This window comes from Lepidochelys kempii, chromosome 2 (assembly GCF_965140265.1).
Source record: "Lepidochelys kempii isolate rLepKem1 chromosome 2, rLepKem1.hap2, whole genome shotgun sequence".
NCBI lineage: Eukaryota > Metazoa > Chordata > Testudines > Cheloniidae > Lepidochelys > Lepidochelys kempii.
Window position 1 is genome coordinate 190,209,844 of NC_133257.1, and position 15,138 is coordinate 190,224,981.

Here is a 15,138-nt window from a genome sequence, read left to right on the forward strand (position 1 = left end):
ACCTCTAGTCTGTCGGTGCAGGTGGTACCAGCACCGGTGCCAATGGCTGTCAGTGCTGAGAGGTCCATTGGTGCCAGGTGCACTGAGGTCAGTGCTGGTGCCAACGACCTAGTCAATGTAGCCTTCCCTGGGGTGGAACATCTATGTCTCACGCCCCCAGTGTACCAGAACTCCTTGCACGTGAGCATCGGGTCTTTGGGCAGTTGACTGGCTTTGTCGCCTTGATAGCATGCGTGCACTGGGTACTGACTCTAGGCAGCTTTGGCACCATCAGTACCAAAGATACTGGAGAGCCAGAGATTGTGTCCAGCTCAATCTGGGCTCACTAGAGGGACTCACAGACTTTTCTTAGAGGTCTTTAGTGAGTGGCTCATCTCTTTGGGATCACCTGCTTTCAACTTGGAAGGTTGCAGTGACAATTCTCACTGGGACTCCAGGGGTTGCAGGGCTGACTCCATGAGCAGGAGTTTTAGCCTTAACTCTCTGTCCTTCCTGGACTTTGGTATTAGCTGCTGGCATCAATCACACTTTTGTGGATTGTGCTTCTCCCTGAGGCAGCGAATACTGTGAATGTCCATCTCTTACTGGGATGGAATCTTTGCAGCTAAGACAGTTTTTGAAGCCTGGGGAGCCAGACATACCCTTGTCTAGGTGGGGTCCCTGCACCAGGTTTGCAGGAAGCAAACCTTTTCTAATTTTTTCTTTTTCTCCTTCCTTTTTTTTGGGGGGGGGGGCACGGCTAGCTTAAAACAAATAAGTAATAAAAGAAAAGAGGCTTCAAGAGAAGCAAAAATCGACAAAACTAAAGGAGTTAATGATCTGTGATTGGCCAGCTCTTAGCTCCATCTCTAGCCTAGGGTGGTTGACAAGGAACTAAGGGGGGAATGCCCACATGCACTGGCTGGTCTCATGGCTGGAGAGGAGCCATGCAGGTGCAGGCGGGATGGATTGTTATTGAAATTCTCTGGCTGACAGTATGGGGACACACACACCCTTACAGCACCCGTAACAATGCTTACAGTGAAGCACCTATAGGGACACTGTGACGAAGTGGGAATGTTCTTAATGTTTTCTCCGAATACTGTGTGGGTGCTTCAGTTTTCCCCGATGCCCTTCTTAAGTATCTAGGTGGTGGGATAAGGGTGTGTGATCGTTGCAGAGCCCTAGAGGGCCAGTGTGATGGTGTCTTCACAGAGAATGGCCGACACCCTGTCTTCTGGCAACTGATGGCCTGGGCCCCTTCTCTGCAAAGGTGCGAAGAGAACAAAGAGATCAGGTGACCTCCTGGCTCGGGAAAGAGACAAAGGCCAGAGGAGGGGCTGGAGAGTTTCAGTTCGGAGCTGGCTGGGGAAAGAGAGGGAGGCCCAGACCAGGGGTCTGGCCTCCCTGGCCCCAAGATGGACCTGACTTAGGGGTCCCGTTTCTGTACCTACAAGCTCTGTTTTAGACTGTGTTCCTGTTGTCTAATAAACCTTCTGTTTTACTGGCTGGCTGAGAGTCACATCTGACTGCGGAATTGGGGTGCAGGGCCCACCGGCTTCCCCAGGAATCCCGCCTGTGTGGCCTCGCTGTGAGAAGCGCACGGTGTGAGAAGGGGATGCCGAATGCTCCAACGTCGGACCCAGGAAGGTCAAAGCTGTGTAAGCTTCTTGCCCTGGAGACAGTCTGCTCACAGAGAGGAGGCTCCCCCAGAGTCCTGACTGGCTTCGTGTGGAGTAGTTCCAGAGCATCGCCTGGTGACTCCGTGACCGACACTACTCAAAGAAGAAGACAATATGCATGTAGGCTTTTGCTGTTTTAACCCCTTTTCTCTGGTTGCTATGTTCCTATGGATAAATAAATAACACTTTGTTTTGAGGAAACTGCTCTGAGTCACACTATATTTTCATACTGATCTCATCTCCTGAAGGGAGGTCTCAAACAGGTACCAAACCCAGCTAATCCTGCTAAGGAAACATAACAGGCCAACGAGGCTGCTGAGAGTGGGTTGAATCATGGGATTCCACCCTGAAAGAAGTGCAGTTGCTGGGACTATCACTTGAAATTGCACCCAGGGGTGGAGGGGGAGGTCAAAGGTATGGCTCACACTGAACTGTGAGGCAAGTCAGGTAGACTCGTGGTGTAACCTTTTGTTTATTTATTAAAAATGTACACGAAGTCCTGCTTCCCTGAACACAGCAGAAACAAACAGCAGCAGGCAGTTTTCTTGCTCAAAAATCCCTGGTGTGCTACTCCAGTGAGCAATGTGCCCCAAGAGGCTCCATTGATCTGCTTCCTCTCAGAGTCCTTCTCCTACCTGCTTCTCTCAGCCTTCTCAAAGGAAGACTGCAAACTCAAACTTCTAGTTCCTGTCTTTACAATTAGGGAAACTCCTTAGCCCACATGGCTTATTGCTGTCCTGCCGTGTGCCTTGGGCAGCTCTTCCATTGTTTTCAGCTGTCTTTATTACATAAAGGAGGCTTAACGGGTTCCTTCCAGTGGCCCTGAAAGAGGGCTTGGCGTACCCATTGACTAACAAGGTCTGTGACTGTTTCAGGATCAGACTCACTTGCTGTCATTAGCAACTTCCTGCATAAGTTGATAGCCTTATCTATAGGCTGTAGCCTTATCTATAGTGCCCATTAGAAATGGTCAAAACATGGGATGAAATTATCACCTTCCCCAGCTGAATTTTGATGAAAAATAGGAACACATTTTTTAAACTAGTTGTAGCGTACATCAACATGGTATCTCAATGTTCCAACTAAAGAACAAGAACACTCCCATGCGATCTGCATGTCCAATCAAAACTAACCAACACACATGAAATTTGGAATATTGCGTACTCATGATTAACTGCCATGAACTATGTACAGATGGTGGAAACTGGTAACTGGTAGAAATGGAAGAAACTGTCCTGCAAATGATTTAAAAAAAAAAATCAATATGTAAGAATCCCTGATCTTTAGTGGAACTTGCATTTGTGGCCTGGAGGTCAGATATTTTCAGCAAGTCTTTTTAGGTGTACTGAATAGTCTCCTTTAGGCCATATCATGTACCTTAGAAAGATAGACTTAGAGACAAAGATGTAATTTCAACAAGAGTATCATAAACTACTATTTTTGGTGTAAAAAACAAAAAACAAAACACAAAAAACCCCAGAACATCAACAGGAAACATCATAGGCGGATAAAACGATAAATATATAGAGTCACTGCCGTCTTCAGACTTCCTTTGAAACGTAAGCGTCAACACTCTCCACCACCATACACCGTCTTCCAGTAAGTGACTATTTTCTCTTACTTCAGATTGGAAGAGGAACATATATGGAGGGTAGAACAAAATATAGACCATCTTACATCTCTTAAAAATCCACTGGTCTGAAAGATTCTATTACTTCTGGAGGCATCCCCTATCTCTAAAATGGGAATTCTATCAGAACAGGTAGGTTCTTTCAAACCTGTGTAAAATATTTCAACTTTGTTATCCCTTTAAATATATTCTAATGTTGTTTTTTTAAACAACACTTTGAATTAAACAAATATTTTGGATACAGATGTTTGATGGAGGAGTTTTTAGTAACATCTTTCTAAACAATCTATCTTTTTCAGCTAGGGCTTGCTTAGAAACAAAAGAAGGATGTAAAATAATTTCACCTTCATCTGATCATAATGACCAGACTAATAGCTCAGATCTCAAAAGCCCCTGGTAGTAAAGACTATGCTCGAGACACAGATTTTAAAGCCACAGAAATCACAGGGTACTAGAAAAAGCACTGTTGAGTCATTTTGGTCTTTATAATGGGGGCAAATAATCATGTTTACTAGAAATATGTATTTAAATCTATCACATAACAGGTGGTGGGGTTTTTTGTTTTTGTTTTGTTGGGGGTTTTTTCATGCTGAATGATGCACAATTTAGTCTCACTCTCCTGGGAAACCTGTAGTGATCAGCACATCCCAGGAAGTGGATGAGAATGACCAACCAGACTGTGTGGCCAAGGCACCCAGAAAATATGCTGATTCAGTGATTCACCCCTCAGTTTAAAGCTGCCCTGCCCTGGAATCACAGGAATGGGGTCAGACGACAGGGGGTATATACTTTAAGGATACAGCTAATCCATCACTGGTATCAGTGGATGAAAATTACACCCCTATATGCCAAAGGGTCAACTGAGTGCAGAGTATTCCTGACCAGAAAATCACTGAGCATTTTCTGTTTCAGGGTAAGAACTATTTAAATAGCTGGATGGTGTTATTGTTCCCAGATCCCTGTTAGGGAGGAACTGAGCAACTGGCCAGGTGTATTATTTGTTCCCTTCACCCCACTTCTTTTGCTGAGGCAGGATAGCGGACTAGAAAAATAGAAGTTAGAGATCAAAAAGACCTATCAGACTTCCTCATTCATGGATCTTCACGGGGTCCCAGATGGTGGTGAGAAGTGGAGGTAATGGAGATGACTTACCCTGTTTTCTTGATAGGAGAGGTGAGATCCATGCACAGAAGGTCTATTCAATGCACAGAAGAGAGTGATGTGATCTGGCCCTGTATTTTTTTCTCCCTTTTCCAGTTCATTAATATGTACCAGATACCTCCATTGCTCCTTGAAGACTACATGACCATTCATCACTACTTAAAGTTTACAGTATTTCATTCATTTTCAATCCATATCGTTTGTTTTTATCCAAGCCAATTTGAATTCAAGTTTTAAGTAAGTTTCCAGTCTTTTAAAATCCAAATATATCACATCTGCTTCATGCAGTACTTTTGTAAATCTGTCCCAAAAAACAATCACATTCATTTATAAACCTACAGTGCTCCTGGACAGTTCCATTTTCCTCAAGATGTTCAATAACTCCCCACTGCCCCCTTAATATGTCTTTCATTATCTCACCAAGAACAGATGTTATACTTGCCAGGATGGTTACTGCCAGGATCACAATTCTTTCTTTTTTTTGGAAAATTGGTACAGGTGGATCAATGGTCTGATCAGAGGTAGCAATTCCAATGTTTGAGACTACGTGCATTGTGGATAACAGCTTACTTGAGTAAAAAGTACTATTTCAAAAAATATGCAACATAAGACCTATTGATTAAAATATCAAATATATTAGTGAAAATATATCAAGAATAAATCATAACTTTCTTTTCAATAATTAAGTAACTTATCCTTTTTCCTTTTACAAGTTGCCACCACATGGGAAAAGAAAGAACTACTGACTTGTCTGAATTTTAGTTGGTTGAATGGGCCAGATCCTCAGTTGGTATTAAACATGATAGCTTGGCTGACTTCAGAGGAGCTACGCCACTTTATACCAGTTGAGGATCTGGCCCAGTATTTTTCATTTCAATAACAGCTAGTCTTCATGGTTTATATATATTTCCATCACTTTTTCAATAGCATAGGTTGGAAATATTTTGAAATATTTCAGGAATTGTTCCTTTCTGTAGTGATGATGAAGTATTAACTTTTAAAACACCCACCTTTAATAATTTCATATTACATCACCAGCAGGTGGGAAAAACATTAGTTAAGATTAAGAAGTGCGTTTCTTTTTTTCACCTCCCTTTTCAGTAGCTCATAAGTTCCTCGTAAAAAGTGATTTGGGCCTGAAATTTTCCATGCTTGATCTCAGCCCTAAGGTGAATGTTTGGTTTTGTCAGATCAGGATATTCTCATGCATGTGGCTCTTGTTTGTGGTTGCCTTAAGTGGGGGTTCTCTCTGGGTAAAAACAAGCAGAAAGAAAAGAGTCTTTTTTAAAAAAAAAGAGAACAAGAACCAGAAGGGTGAAAAAAAACCAAAACCCAACTTTTGGGTCTTCTTTCGACATTACAAAAGTCAAAATCACCAAATTTTAAAAAAATTATTTAAAGGTCATCGTTGATGACCTCAGTTAATCCTTTCTTATCTGATTGATGATGCAAGAATAATTTGAGCCAAGTTCTGCCAAGTGTATATGAGAAATTATGCCCTAATTCATATTTTTATTACATTATTAAAACCAGATTTGAAACACACTCATATATGTGTGTGTGTTTCAAAATTTGGTGTAACTCTTCTTCCTCTGAAATCACTAGTAGAACTCCCACTGACTTAGAGGGTAGCACGACTGGGCCAGTGCTGAGCCCTTTGAACTATCCTATCCAAAGAACACAAAGTCATCAGAAATTTTAAAAGTACAGCTTAGTTGCAGAAAAGAGGTTTTAGACATTAAATATTTGTGGGCTATAAAGAGGATCAACGTACTATCTTATGGCACATATAGGAAGATATTATTTAACTTAAAAATAATGCTTCTGAGCCTTCAAAAGCAGAGACAGTTCAGTTGAAAAATACCTTTCAAATGAGACACTTTCCTTAGCTACATTAGGGCACTGTAATATTGTTATGTTGTCACATTATACACTGAATATGTATAAATTATTTTGCTTCAACTCACAGGAAAAAAACCTCTCTTCCCTGAGAGGGTATTGAAACATCAACTGGAACATCAGCTGTGCCTGGAACAGTATGTAAAATAAAGCTTATCAGTTTGTTTCAATATATGTTGCCATGGTTTTTGTTGGCCATGATTTTATTTTGCTGATTATCGTCCCCCTCCCCCTATCCCAGTATATCTGGATATGTAACAACTCTTTTATGAGGGGGATTATTATTAAGTTTAAAAAAATATAATTTGAAAGGATAACAGAAACCATTGTATAAAAAGCCAATAACTCTTCAAGAAGTCACACAAGGATTCCCCACACTTCTCTGATGGCTGAAGGCCTTTATGACTTTGCTTTCTGGCCTCAACACACAGCCAAGACTTATGAGTAGCACCAGTTAACCATATTCTTTGTATGTTATTATTTAAATAATAGATGCCTTTGAACCAATCCACGAGATCAAATCATTCAGGGTTGAATTCTGCTAATCTTATGTTAATTTATATTTAGAAATACTTTGCTGCATGAGTATTCTCACTGAAATCTGCCATTTGAGTTTCAAGAGGGACATCTGACAATAGCTTTACAATTGACTTGAAAAAGTTTTAGTCATCCACTCAGGAAGAAGAAACAATGTCAAGTGACCAATCGCATGGCAGGAATAATTGACCTGAACTGTTTACAAACACCATAGGCTGCAAATTGTTTGGTCAAAACTTTCTAGGTGCACTGGTGAATAATGAATACATTTGCAGAAAATCAATCACAAATGTTTCATGAACAGAGAAGAGAGCTAAATTCACACTGAATATTACTCTCAGTGAGGGCCAGATTCTTCTATTCTTAATCATGTAGAGTAGGATCTCACTTCGTAAATAGTTCTACTGTTCGTGGTGTGTGATGGGTCACCAAAACTAGATGCTATTGTTTCTGCTTTCTAAATGGACGCCTAAAACTTTTCATCAGGGAAAAAACAAATGGCGAATAACGCATTTCTGGGGTGAAAAAATATTCATGTTAAAACCTCTTAAGCTGTCAGAATTTGCACACATCTGAATATTCACAAATTAATAATGTGATCCCATGAAAAATAGCAGCAGAGTTTATTTGGGAATCTGTTGGTGTTTATTTGTTGTTATTATTTGTGTCTTGGTTGTGGCCACAGCATGCCATGTCCACACACATAGCAAGATAGGCCGCCTGCCTTGTAGAGCTCACAATCTAACCAGCTCTGGAAGAAGTGATAACTAGAGCCCTGTGCAGATACAATAGTGTATCCACATCTGACCCACCATCCGCAAAAATCATCTGCGGATATCGGCATCTGCGGATAGAGATACTCGCGGATATAAAGCAAATATCCATGGATTTGCAGGTCTCTAGTGATACCTATAGCATGGACTAAGTGTGACTGGGATTTGATGGACAAGTGGCCATTTATGTGAAAACAGTGGATATGGTTGAAAACTTTACATTAAAATCAGGATAAGGAAGAGATGTCCCGCATCAAAGCTCAAATGGTAGATGAGAGGGGTTTTCTTTTCCTGAATTCAAGAAGGTACAGTCCATTGTCACAATCAGTGTTGGAGAGGAAGGGGGATCTGAGTGACACTTTCTGACAGGGGTTGACATTCTTGTGCTGAGGTATGTCATCATCAAACTCATTAGGACTCAAACCCTAATTTTAGAGAAGGGCCTACACCAAAGGCCTGATCCAAACGAATATGAAATTTGAGGCATTTGAAATATTAAACCTCTCAGTCCCAGTCAGTGTAAATCTGTGCTAAAAATGCTGTATCTGCTTTCAGGACATACAGGTTCAATAGCTGCTCTGTCTGGAGCAAACAGTGTTCAGATTACACCATACCACAAAGATAATGTGGTTTCTATCAGACAAATAAATATATGTTTATTTTCACCACATCAGTGACCTCTTCGCTTTTAGATAACAGCTTAGTAACATTTGTGCTTGTCCGTTGGATATGTTATAATAATTGTTTTACTTGTTGAGAAAATAATTTCAGATGTGTGTGATTACAGGTAGCCTTTAAAAAGAAGACTACATGGAGCTTCCAGATTGTTATTACCCAGACCTTAACCTTACGTGCAACGATTACAATGAGAATGAACATTTTATCAGGGCCAGCAAAATCTTTCTGCCCTGTATGTATGCATTTGCTTTTGCCTTCGGGCTGATAGGAAATTTTTTAGTCCTTATCATATACATTTTCTGTGAGAAACTGAAGACATTGACAGATGTATTTTTAGTGAGTTTGGCTACAGCAGACTTGCTTTTCCTTTCCACCTTGCCATTCTGGGCATATTCTGCTGCTCGCGAGTGGATTTTTGGCTCCTTGATGTGTAAAATTATACGGGGCCTGTACACTTTGAATCTGTACACTTCAATGTTAACGCTCACTTGTATAACTATTGACAGATTTATTGCTATTGCCCAAGCCACGAAAGCCCACATGTGTCAAGCCAAAAGAATGGTTTGGGGGAAAGTGATCTGCATTTTAGTTTGGGTGATTTCACTAGCATTTGCAACGCCACAATTTAAATACAGTACACAATCAAACTATGATAAGTCAGTCTGTCATGCAGTGTATCCTTCAGATCTCACAGAATTGGTTTTTAAAGTACTTCAAATGACCCTTGGATTCTTTATCCCCATGCTAACCATGATTATCTGCTACTCAATAATTATCAAAACTTTACTTCATGCCAGGAGTTTCCAAAAACACAAATCCTTAAAAATAATATTTTCTATAGTAGTGATGTTCATTCTTACTCAGTTACCCTACAATTTGTTGATACTCATACGCAATATATATGTGGAATTCAACCTGGACTACAATTTCGACTCTGCGGTGGTTATAACAGAAGCAATTGCTTATCTCCATGGCTGTCTCAACCCTGTTCTATATTTCTTTATTGGGGTGAAGTTCAGGAAGAACTTCCAGAAAATCATCAAGAACATCAGATGTGTTAAGCGCCAAGGTATCGTGAAGCAATGGCAAACCACTGAAGATGAGGGCTCAAAAACTTGTACTGCCTCACCCAATGTAGAAGCAACAAGCATGTATCCATTATAAAAAACTGCATAGAGGGTCTCAGCTTTGTTAATTTTTTAAAAATGTACTCACATTATGACAGGGCTTATGTAACAGCCACATGAGACTGATATAGTAGAAGCAGGCTCCGTGTAAGCTTCTCAACACATCCAATGCATCTCAGTCCTGACATTGTAGCACTCCTGTTATTCCTGAGCAAAGACTGGTAACTGGGTGAAACTCTGCACTAGTTTTATGATAGGTATACATAAAGGTTTGAGGATGAGATCATCCAACTCTTTCATGTGTGATCTAAGGCTGGGTTTGAACTTAGGGTTGCAGCGATAGAAAGCTAGTGTATCAGCCCTCTGGGCAAGTTAACCTCCCAGGAGGGATGTTTGTAAGCAGAAAAGACATTTAAGAGCTTTGTTTTAAAGATGCTAAGTGAATAGTTGTAGTTTGTTGTGACTTTTAGCCTGACTTTTTATATTAAAATTTAATTTGTTTAAATGCTCAATCTTCCCATTGTGGTTTCCTGTGATTCTTTTTTTGTTTTTGTCTGTTTTCCCTTTCCTTCCTCCCTCTGAGTCCCTGTTTGCCTTCAAAAGCAGAGTGAGATTTCTGTGATCACCGCAGAATATTAATCTGTCTTCAAACAAATATCAAGTCTCTCTAACAAAAAAACCCAAAGCATAAAACACCTGATTCTGTCACACACAACAGTACATATCATGCCATAACAGTGCCGGTGTAGCCAGTTTGGCTGGTCCCACTTCCTACATAGAAATATTGGACTCCACAGACTGGATCAGACCCCTCAGCAACAGGGTTCCAGAGGACAGCCCAATAAACCCTATAGTAGGCAGATGTGGGATAATCTGTCCCCACGAAGGTCTCCTAATATACACCCTGAAACATGAGTCCTTCCAGTACTCTTTTAGCATTAACTGTTGTAACTCTAGACAGTCTCGCGATTCATATAAACATCCGGTCCTTCCTCCTAACTGTCTGTGCATCCCAGAATGCACTTCCCTACTATGCTACTGATGCCCACCTTTGTGCATGTACCTAAGGTGCTCTGTTCCCTGTGAGACAGCTGCTCAGATTTTCCCAGAATGCAGTGAGAAAACAGTGATACAAACTAAGCTAGGGAGCGTGGTGGGTGCAGATATATAGTTGTGTTTTGAATAAAGCAGCTGTGTGGGCACAAGTCAGTTATGGCTGTTGTAATCAGGTGAGGAAAAATTGTCATGAATTCGTTAAAAAGAAGTTATAATGGTAGGGTAGACATGACCTTCCAATGATCTCTGTCTTAACCACAAATGCCAGTGTCAAGAAGGTGTCAACAAACAAATAGGTTTCTATGTTTCATAGTCTGTTTCTCAGCTGCTTTTACAGGATGTTTGTTATTTACTTCTTCAGCCCTACCAACAACTTTTCTATAAAGAAAAGAAAATGTTTAAAGTAGAAAAATAAAACCATGAATAAAGATGCACAACAAATTGTTAAATTATAACATATGCCTGGAGTGCTTAAAAAAATATAATCCCTGACTAACTTTTACTTGGCTACACACTCCCTAAACAGAACAATCAACAGCTTATCTTATTATTAACACCCTATAATGTTTTCTGAGACAAAACAATACCTAAAGATACAGGGCCTTACTCTGTTCCCACTTATCCCAGCTTTACATTGATTTAATTCCTGATTTACACTAAGAACAAAATCAGGCCTTTCAAAAGCATGACTACAGTTCTGTCAGCAATGAAGTCTGCCGTCCTTTCAAATTGAATTACAAACAGACATTTGCTGAAGGTAATATTGGTGGGGAAAAAACAAAAATGCCTACATGGCTTTGATTACACTATGAAAATTCATAAGCAATTTTTTGCAGTGGTGTAGTTTCCCAGATGCTACTAATGACATGAGATGATGACAAAACGTTTTTAACCACTACATCACCTAACCCTACCTGATCCTATCACTGCAGTACTCTACCTATTCCATATACATGATACCTACCATATACGAAAGGGTTAATCAAAATTAACACAAGATGTGTACCCAGTTGACTCAGATATACTGCTGAACTCCAGCCCAGCCTTCACTGTAGACACACTCTACAAATTGCCACATATCAAAAATTTAAAAAGTTAGAAAAGAAAACAAAGAAAAACAAATAAATAAAAATAAAACACAAATGAACAAAACCTCAGCTGGCTAGGTGCAGACAGAATATTAAACTTATGATGATTTCTCACTTAAGATTTCAATGGAGTTACTACTCCAGATTCACAATGAGAGCAGAATGAGACACCAAGAGAGTGGTCCTCATTCCTAATTACAACTAAGGAGTTGAATCCTGTTTGCATCAGGTTGTGATGGCACAACAGGTGGTTTATCCTTTGAAAAAGTTCTGGAAATCATTACCAAGCACCATTCGTATTAGGTGCTGAACGTGACCAGAATCAACAGGCACAGTGAGAAAGGAGGACTCTCAGTATTATGAAATGACACTGACAATCATTTTAAGGAGAGAGCTGCAGAGGCAGGATCAATGTGACTATGAGGGAGAGTGGAAAACAAATAGATAGAAGGCAGATAGGCAGAGAAAATAAAGAGGGGCAGACGAAAACAAGTAAGCCACATTTCTTGCTCTATACTGCTGCAAGAGGCAACAGGTTAGATTCGCCTCTCTGGGCACAGCTTGCATGTCCAGCACCGAGCAGGACAGTTACACTGGGGTGGGGGAGGTAGGAGGGGAAAGATTCACACCTAGAGTAAGGCTGTGGTAGTATCACCACCTCCCGCCGCCCTAGGGTGCTCTGCTGGAGTAAGGCAGCTTTAAAATCTAGCCTGATTTGTACACAGTGTTGTTGGCAGAGGCTGCCTAGGAAAAATGCTGAATCAGCATCTCTCACAGCCAGCCTGGTTCAGCCTTTGGCTGGGTCAGCTCCCCCTCCCCCCGCCTTCTGCACTGGCTAGTTCCAGGTCACTGGCAGAACAGAGGTGACGGATGGTGTGAATTGTTTCCAGCAGAAACCAAGGGCATGATTCTGGCCCAATATCGTATGTATTTGGATGTGACTATTGGACCAAAAACCCAAACATAAAGACAAATAAAAACACAGTCCTGGAGCCTTAACATTCTGCCTGTCCTTGTGGGGATTTCCTTTGCTGCAGGATGAATTCTAGTGATACTTACCACATAATTCATCATCATCATCATGATAATAACGTATTTGTTTTGCAGTGGCACCTAAAGACCCCATTCAGAGATCAAGACCCTACAGATCATTAAAAGACAGGCCCTGCCCAAGAATGATTACAATCTAAGGGCCTGATCCTGCAACTAGATGCATGTGAGTGGACCCCTGCCCTCTGCAGAACTCCCCTGACTTTGCAAGGGTCTGTCTGCAGTTAGGATTGAGGCCTGAATAGCTGTCTTTCACATGACAAGGCAGATTTTCAGTTATCCATTCATTGTACAGGAGAAAGCTGTCACTCAAGTACAGACATCTTGCATAATAGCAAAGGAAATACATAAAGTTACCGGTTGAGCAAATTATTTCTCATCTATATGCTTTGGTATTTCCAGTGTGAAAATTCATTTCTAAAGCTACTTGCAACGCTGCCCAACTCTATTAGGTCCCACACAGCACTACAGAAGAGGCATATAACCCATCAGGCCAGTAAAATATTGAGGATCTGATTTTCCACTGTTACACTGGTTTTATATCAGTATGATTCCCCAGAGGAAAGTGAAGTTACACCGGTGTAACACTGTGTAATGAAATGGAGAATCAGGCTTATTTGTCTTTCTATTTTAAACTAAATACCTTAGAAGTGAATCCAGCCCTGAGATGGATTGGTGCTAACTCCATTGATTTCAATGGAGTTTCACTAGGGATGAATTTGGCCTTTGTTTTCTGTGGGTCAAATAGTGTGTTCATCTTTTAGGACCCTGCAAACACTTAGGGTTTGCCTACACTAGGGTTTTTAATCTCAAGATAATTGATTGCCAATAAAGTCTAGGGAGCTAACACATTGGTAAAGGCCAGTGAGGACCATCCACAAAGAAATGCTTGTACCAGGACATAAGATTTTGTGGTCCACTTTAGGCTGAGCTCAGTTCTGGATCAAATATTTGAGGAGTATCCACACCTGCTTTTAGAAGCTACCTTCGTTAACTGGCAATTAACTCAAGCTAAAATATTCTAGCGCAGACACACCCCTACATGAATACTTAACTTTATACATGTGAGTAGTCCCCCTGAATGCAGTTGGGGCAGGGCCTAAGATTATAAACTGTGCTGAGCAAGAACTGTCTTTATTCTTTGTACTGTACAACACAGTGTGAAACAAATAACAAATGTTGCTGTTAAACAAATAATAAATAAAAAATAATGGGGATTGTTCACCTTTATGCATTTGAGGAACAGAGTTTTTAAATAATGATAAAATAATATATAGATGATATCAGAACTAATTATTTTAGGGGATTGCAACAGAATCTCAGCATAATGAGACAGTGTTTGAAATATATATACCTTTCCAAGACACTGTATGGGACAGTATTTCACTACCTACAGTTTCAATCCATTTTGAAATGTCACTAATGTTTGACCTTCTTGTCACTGTTCTTTTTTATGGTTACCCCAGTGATATAAAATTTGTTCGTGGTTAAAAATGAAAATCTTTGGTATATTATTTCTGCTCTTTCCTATCTGATAGTCTGCTGATAAACAGCTTGGGCCAGATTCCCAGCTGGTATAAATCAACACAGCTCTATTAAAGTCAATGAAGTGGTACAGATTTACACCAGCTAAAGATTTGGCCTCTCCTGCCTCAAAAACCCCGTATTTATTTGCTCTGTGGGTTTATGTTTGCTGAGCTGTGCTGCAAAAGCCTGACTGTGACACCTACATTTCTGCACGCATCTCACTCACCACAGAGGTAGCTCTGAAATCTCTAGGGCTGTAAAAGGCAGTGCTGCTTGTTCATGGTCTAATATTTTTTCCCGAGCATAAAACCACAGAATAATTAAAAAATTCACATATGACCCACAGGTGGCAAAATGCATTATGTCTGACTAACATTGAGTACCCGTCACTGCAGGCAATACATAGGTAGGGCTGATCAGCAGATCTTATATATATAATTAGAGCTAGTCCTGGGTACCTACAGAACCCACAGACAAGAAGGACCTCCAGTTTGTAGGAGAACCTCAAATTTCGCATGGGACCATGTGGCCTATAAACACCTCAGTGTGCTGATCTGTGCTAAAAGCAGGTTGAAGTTCCGCATGTTTTCTGCTGGTTTACACCGGAAGAAGGCCCATCAGCCAGGCTCTCTCTCAATATCCACATGAAGAAAGGGGACAAAGGGGAGATCTCTGTCTTCCTCTCTATCCCAGTTATACGTAGGAGGGGAGATCTACCATCCTTGTCTGTTGACCTCATAAGGGGTGACTAAGCAGAGGTAAGGGGCTAGAGTAAACAGAGAGAAGAGAGACTGAAATAGTCCTGAGCCCAAAGGCCCTTTAAGATCATGATACTAAAGAATCCAGGGCAATGCATATGAAATGGTTCTGACTAGCCTATGGAAAGCGATAAAGTAGAAGACTATTTTTCAGTTTTCTTCTCTATAGACTGTGAACAATGGGGATAGAACA

General features: G+C 40.7%; 2 protein-coding genes across 9 annotated transcripts in view; one reads left to right on the forward strand and one right to left on the reverse strand.

Annotated features, from left to right (window-relative positions):
- FYCO1 (FYVE and coiled-coil domain autophagy adaptor 1) overlaps positions 1-15,138 on the reverse strand; it is an 84,856-nt gene that overhangs the window by 21,749 nt on the left and 47,969 nt on the right. Inside the window, exon 16 of one of the 7 annotated variants that reach the window (XM_073333173.1) lies at positions 5,821-6,480. The exons of the other annotated variants lie outside the window; for them this stretch is intronic. Coding sequence (XP_073189274.1) covers positions 6,471-6,480 — 10 coding nt within the window. The 3' untranslated portion in view covers positions 5,821-6,470. Of the gene's footprint in view, positions 1-5,820; positions 6,481-15,138 lie in introns of those variants that run through there. 7 annotated transcript variants of the gene reach the window in all.
- On the forward strand, positions 3,142-9,962 carry CXCR6 (C-X-C motif chemokine receptor 6). 2 transcript variants are annotated; one of them, XM_073333174.1, is made up of 3 exons: positions 3,142-3,260; positions 6,422-6,488; positions 8,449-9,962. In XM_073333174.1, the coding sequence occupies exon 3, from the start codon at positions 8,472-8,474 to the stop codon at positions 9,501-9,503; it is 1,032 nt and encodes a 343-aa protein (XP_073189275.1). In that variant the 5' UTR covers positions 3,142-3,260; positions 6,422-6,488; positions 8,449-8,471; the 3' UTR covers positions 9,504-9,962. The 2 variants fall into 2 exon arrangements, with proteins under 2 accessions (XP_073189275.1, XP_073189276.1); XM_073333175.1 differs by lacking the exon at positions 3,142-3,260 and adding an exon at positions 3,372-3,423.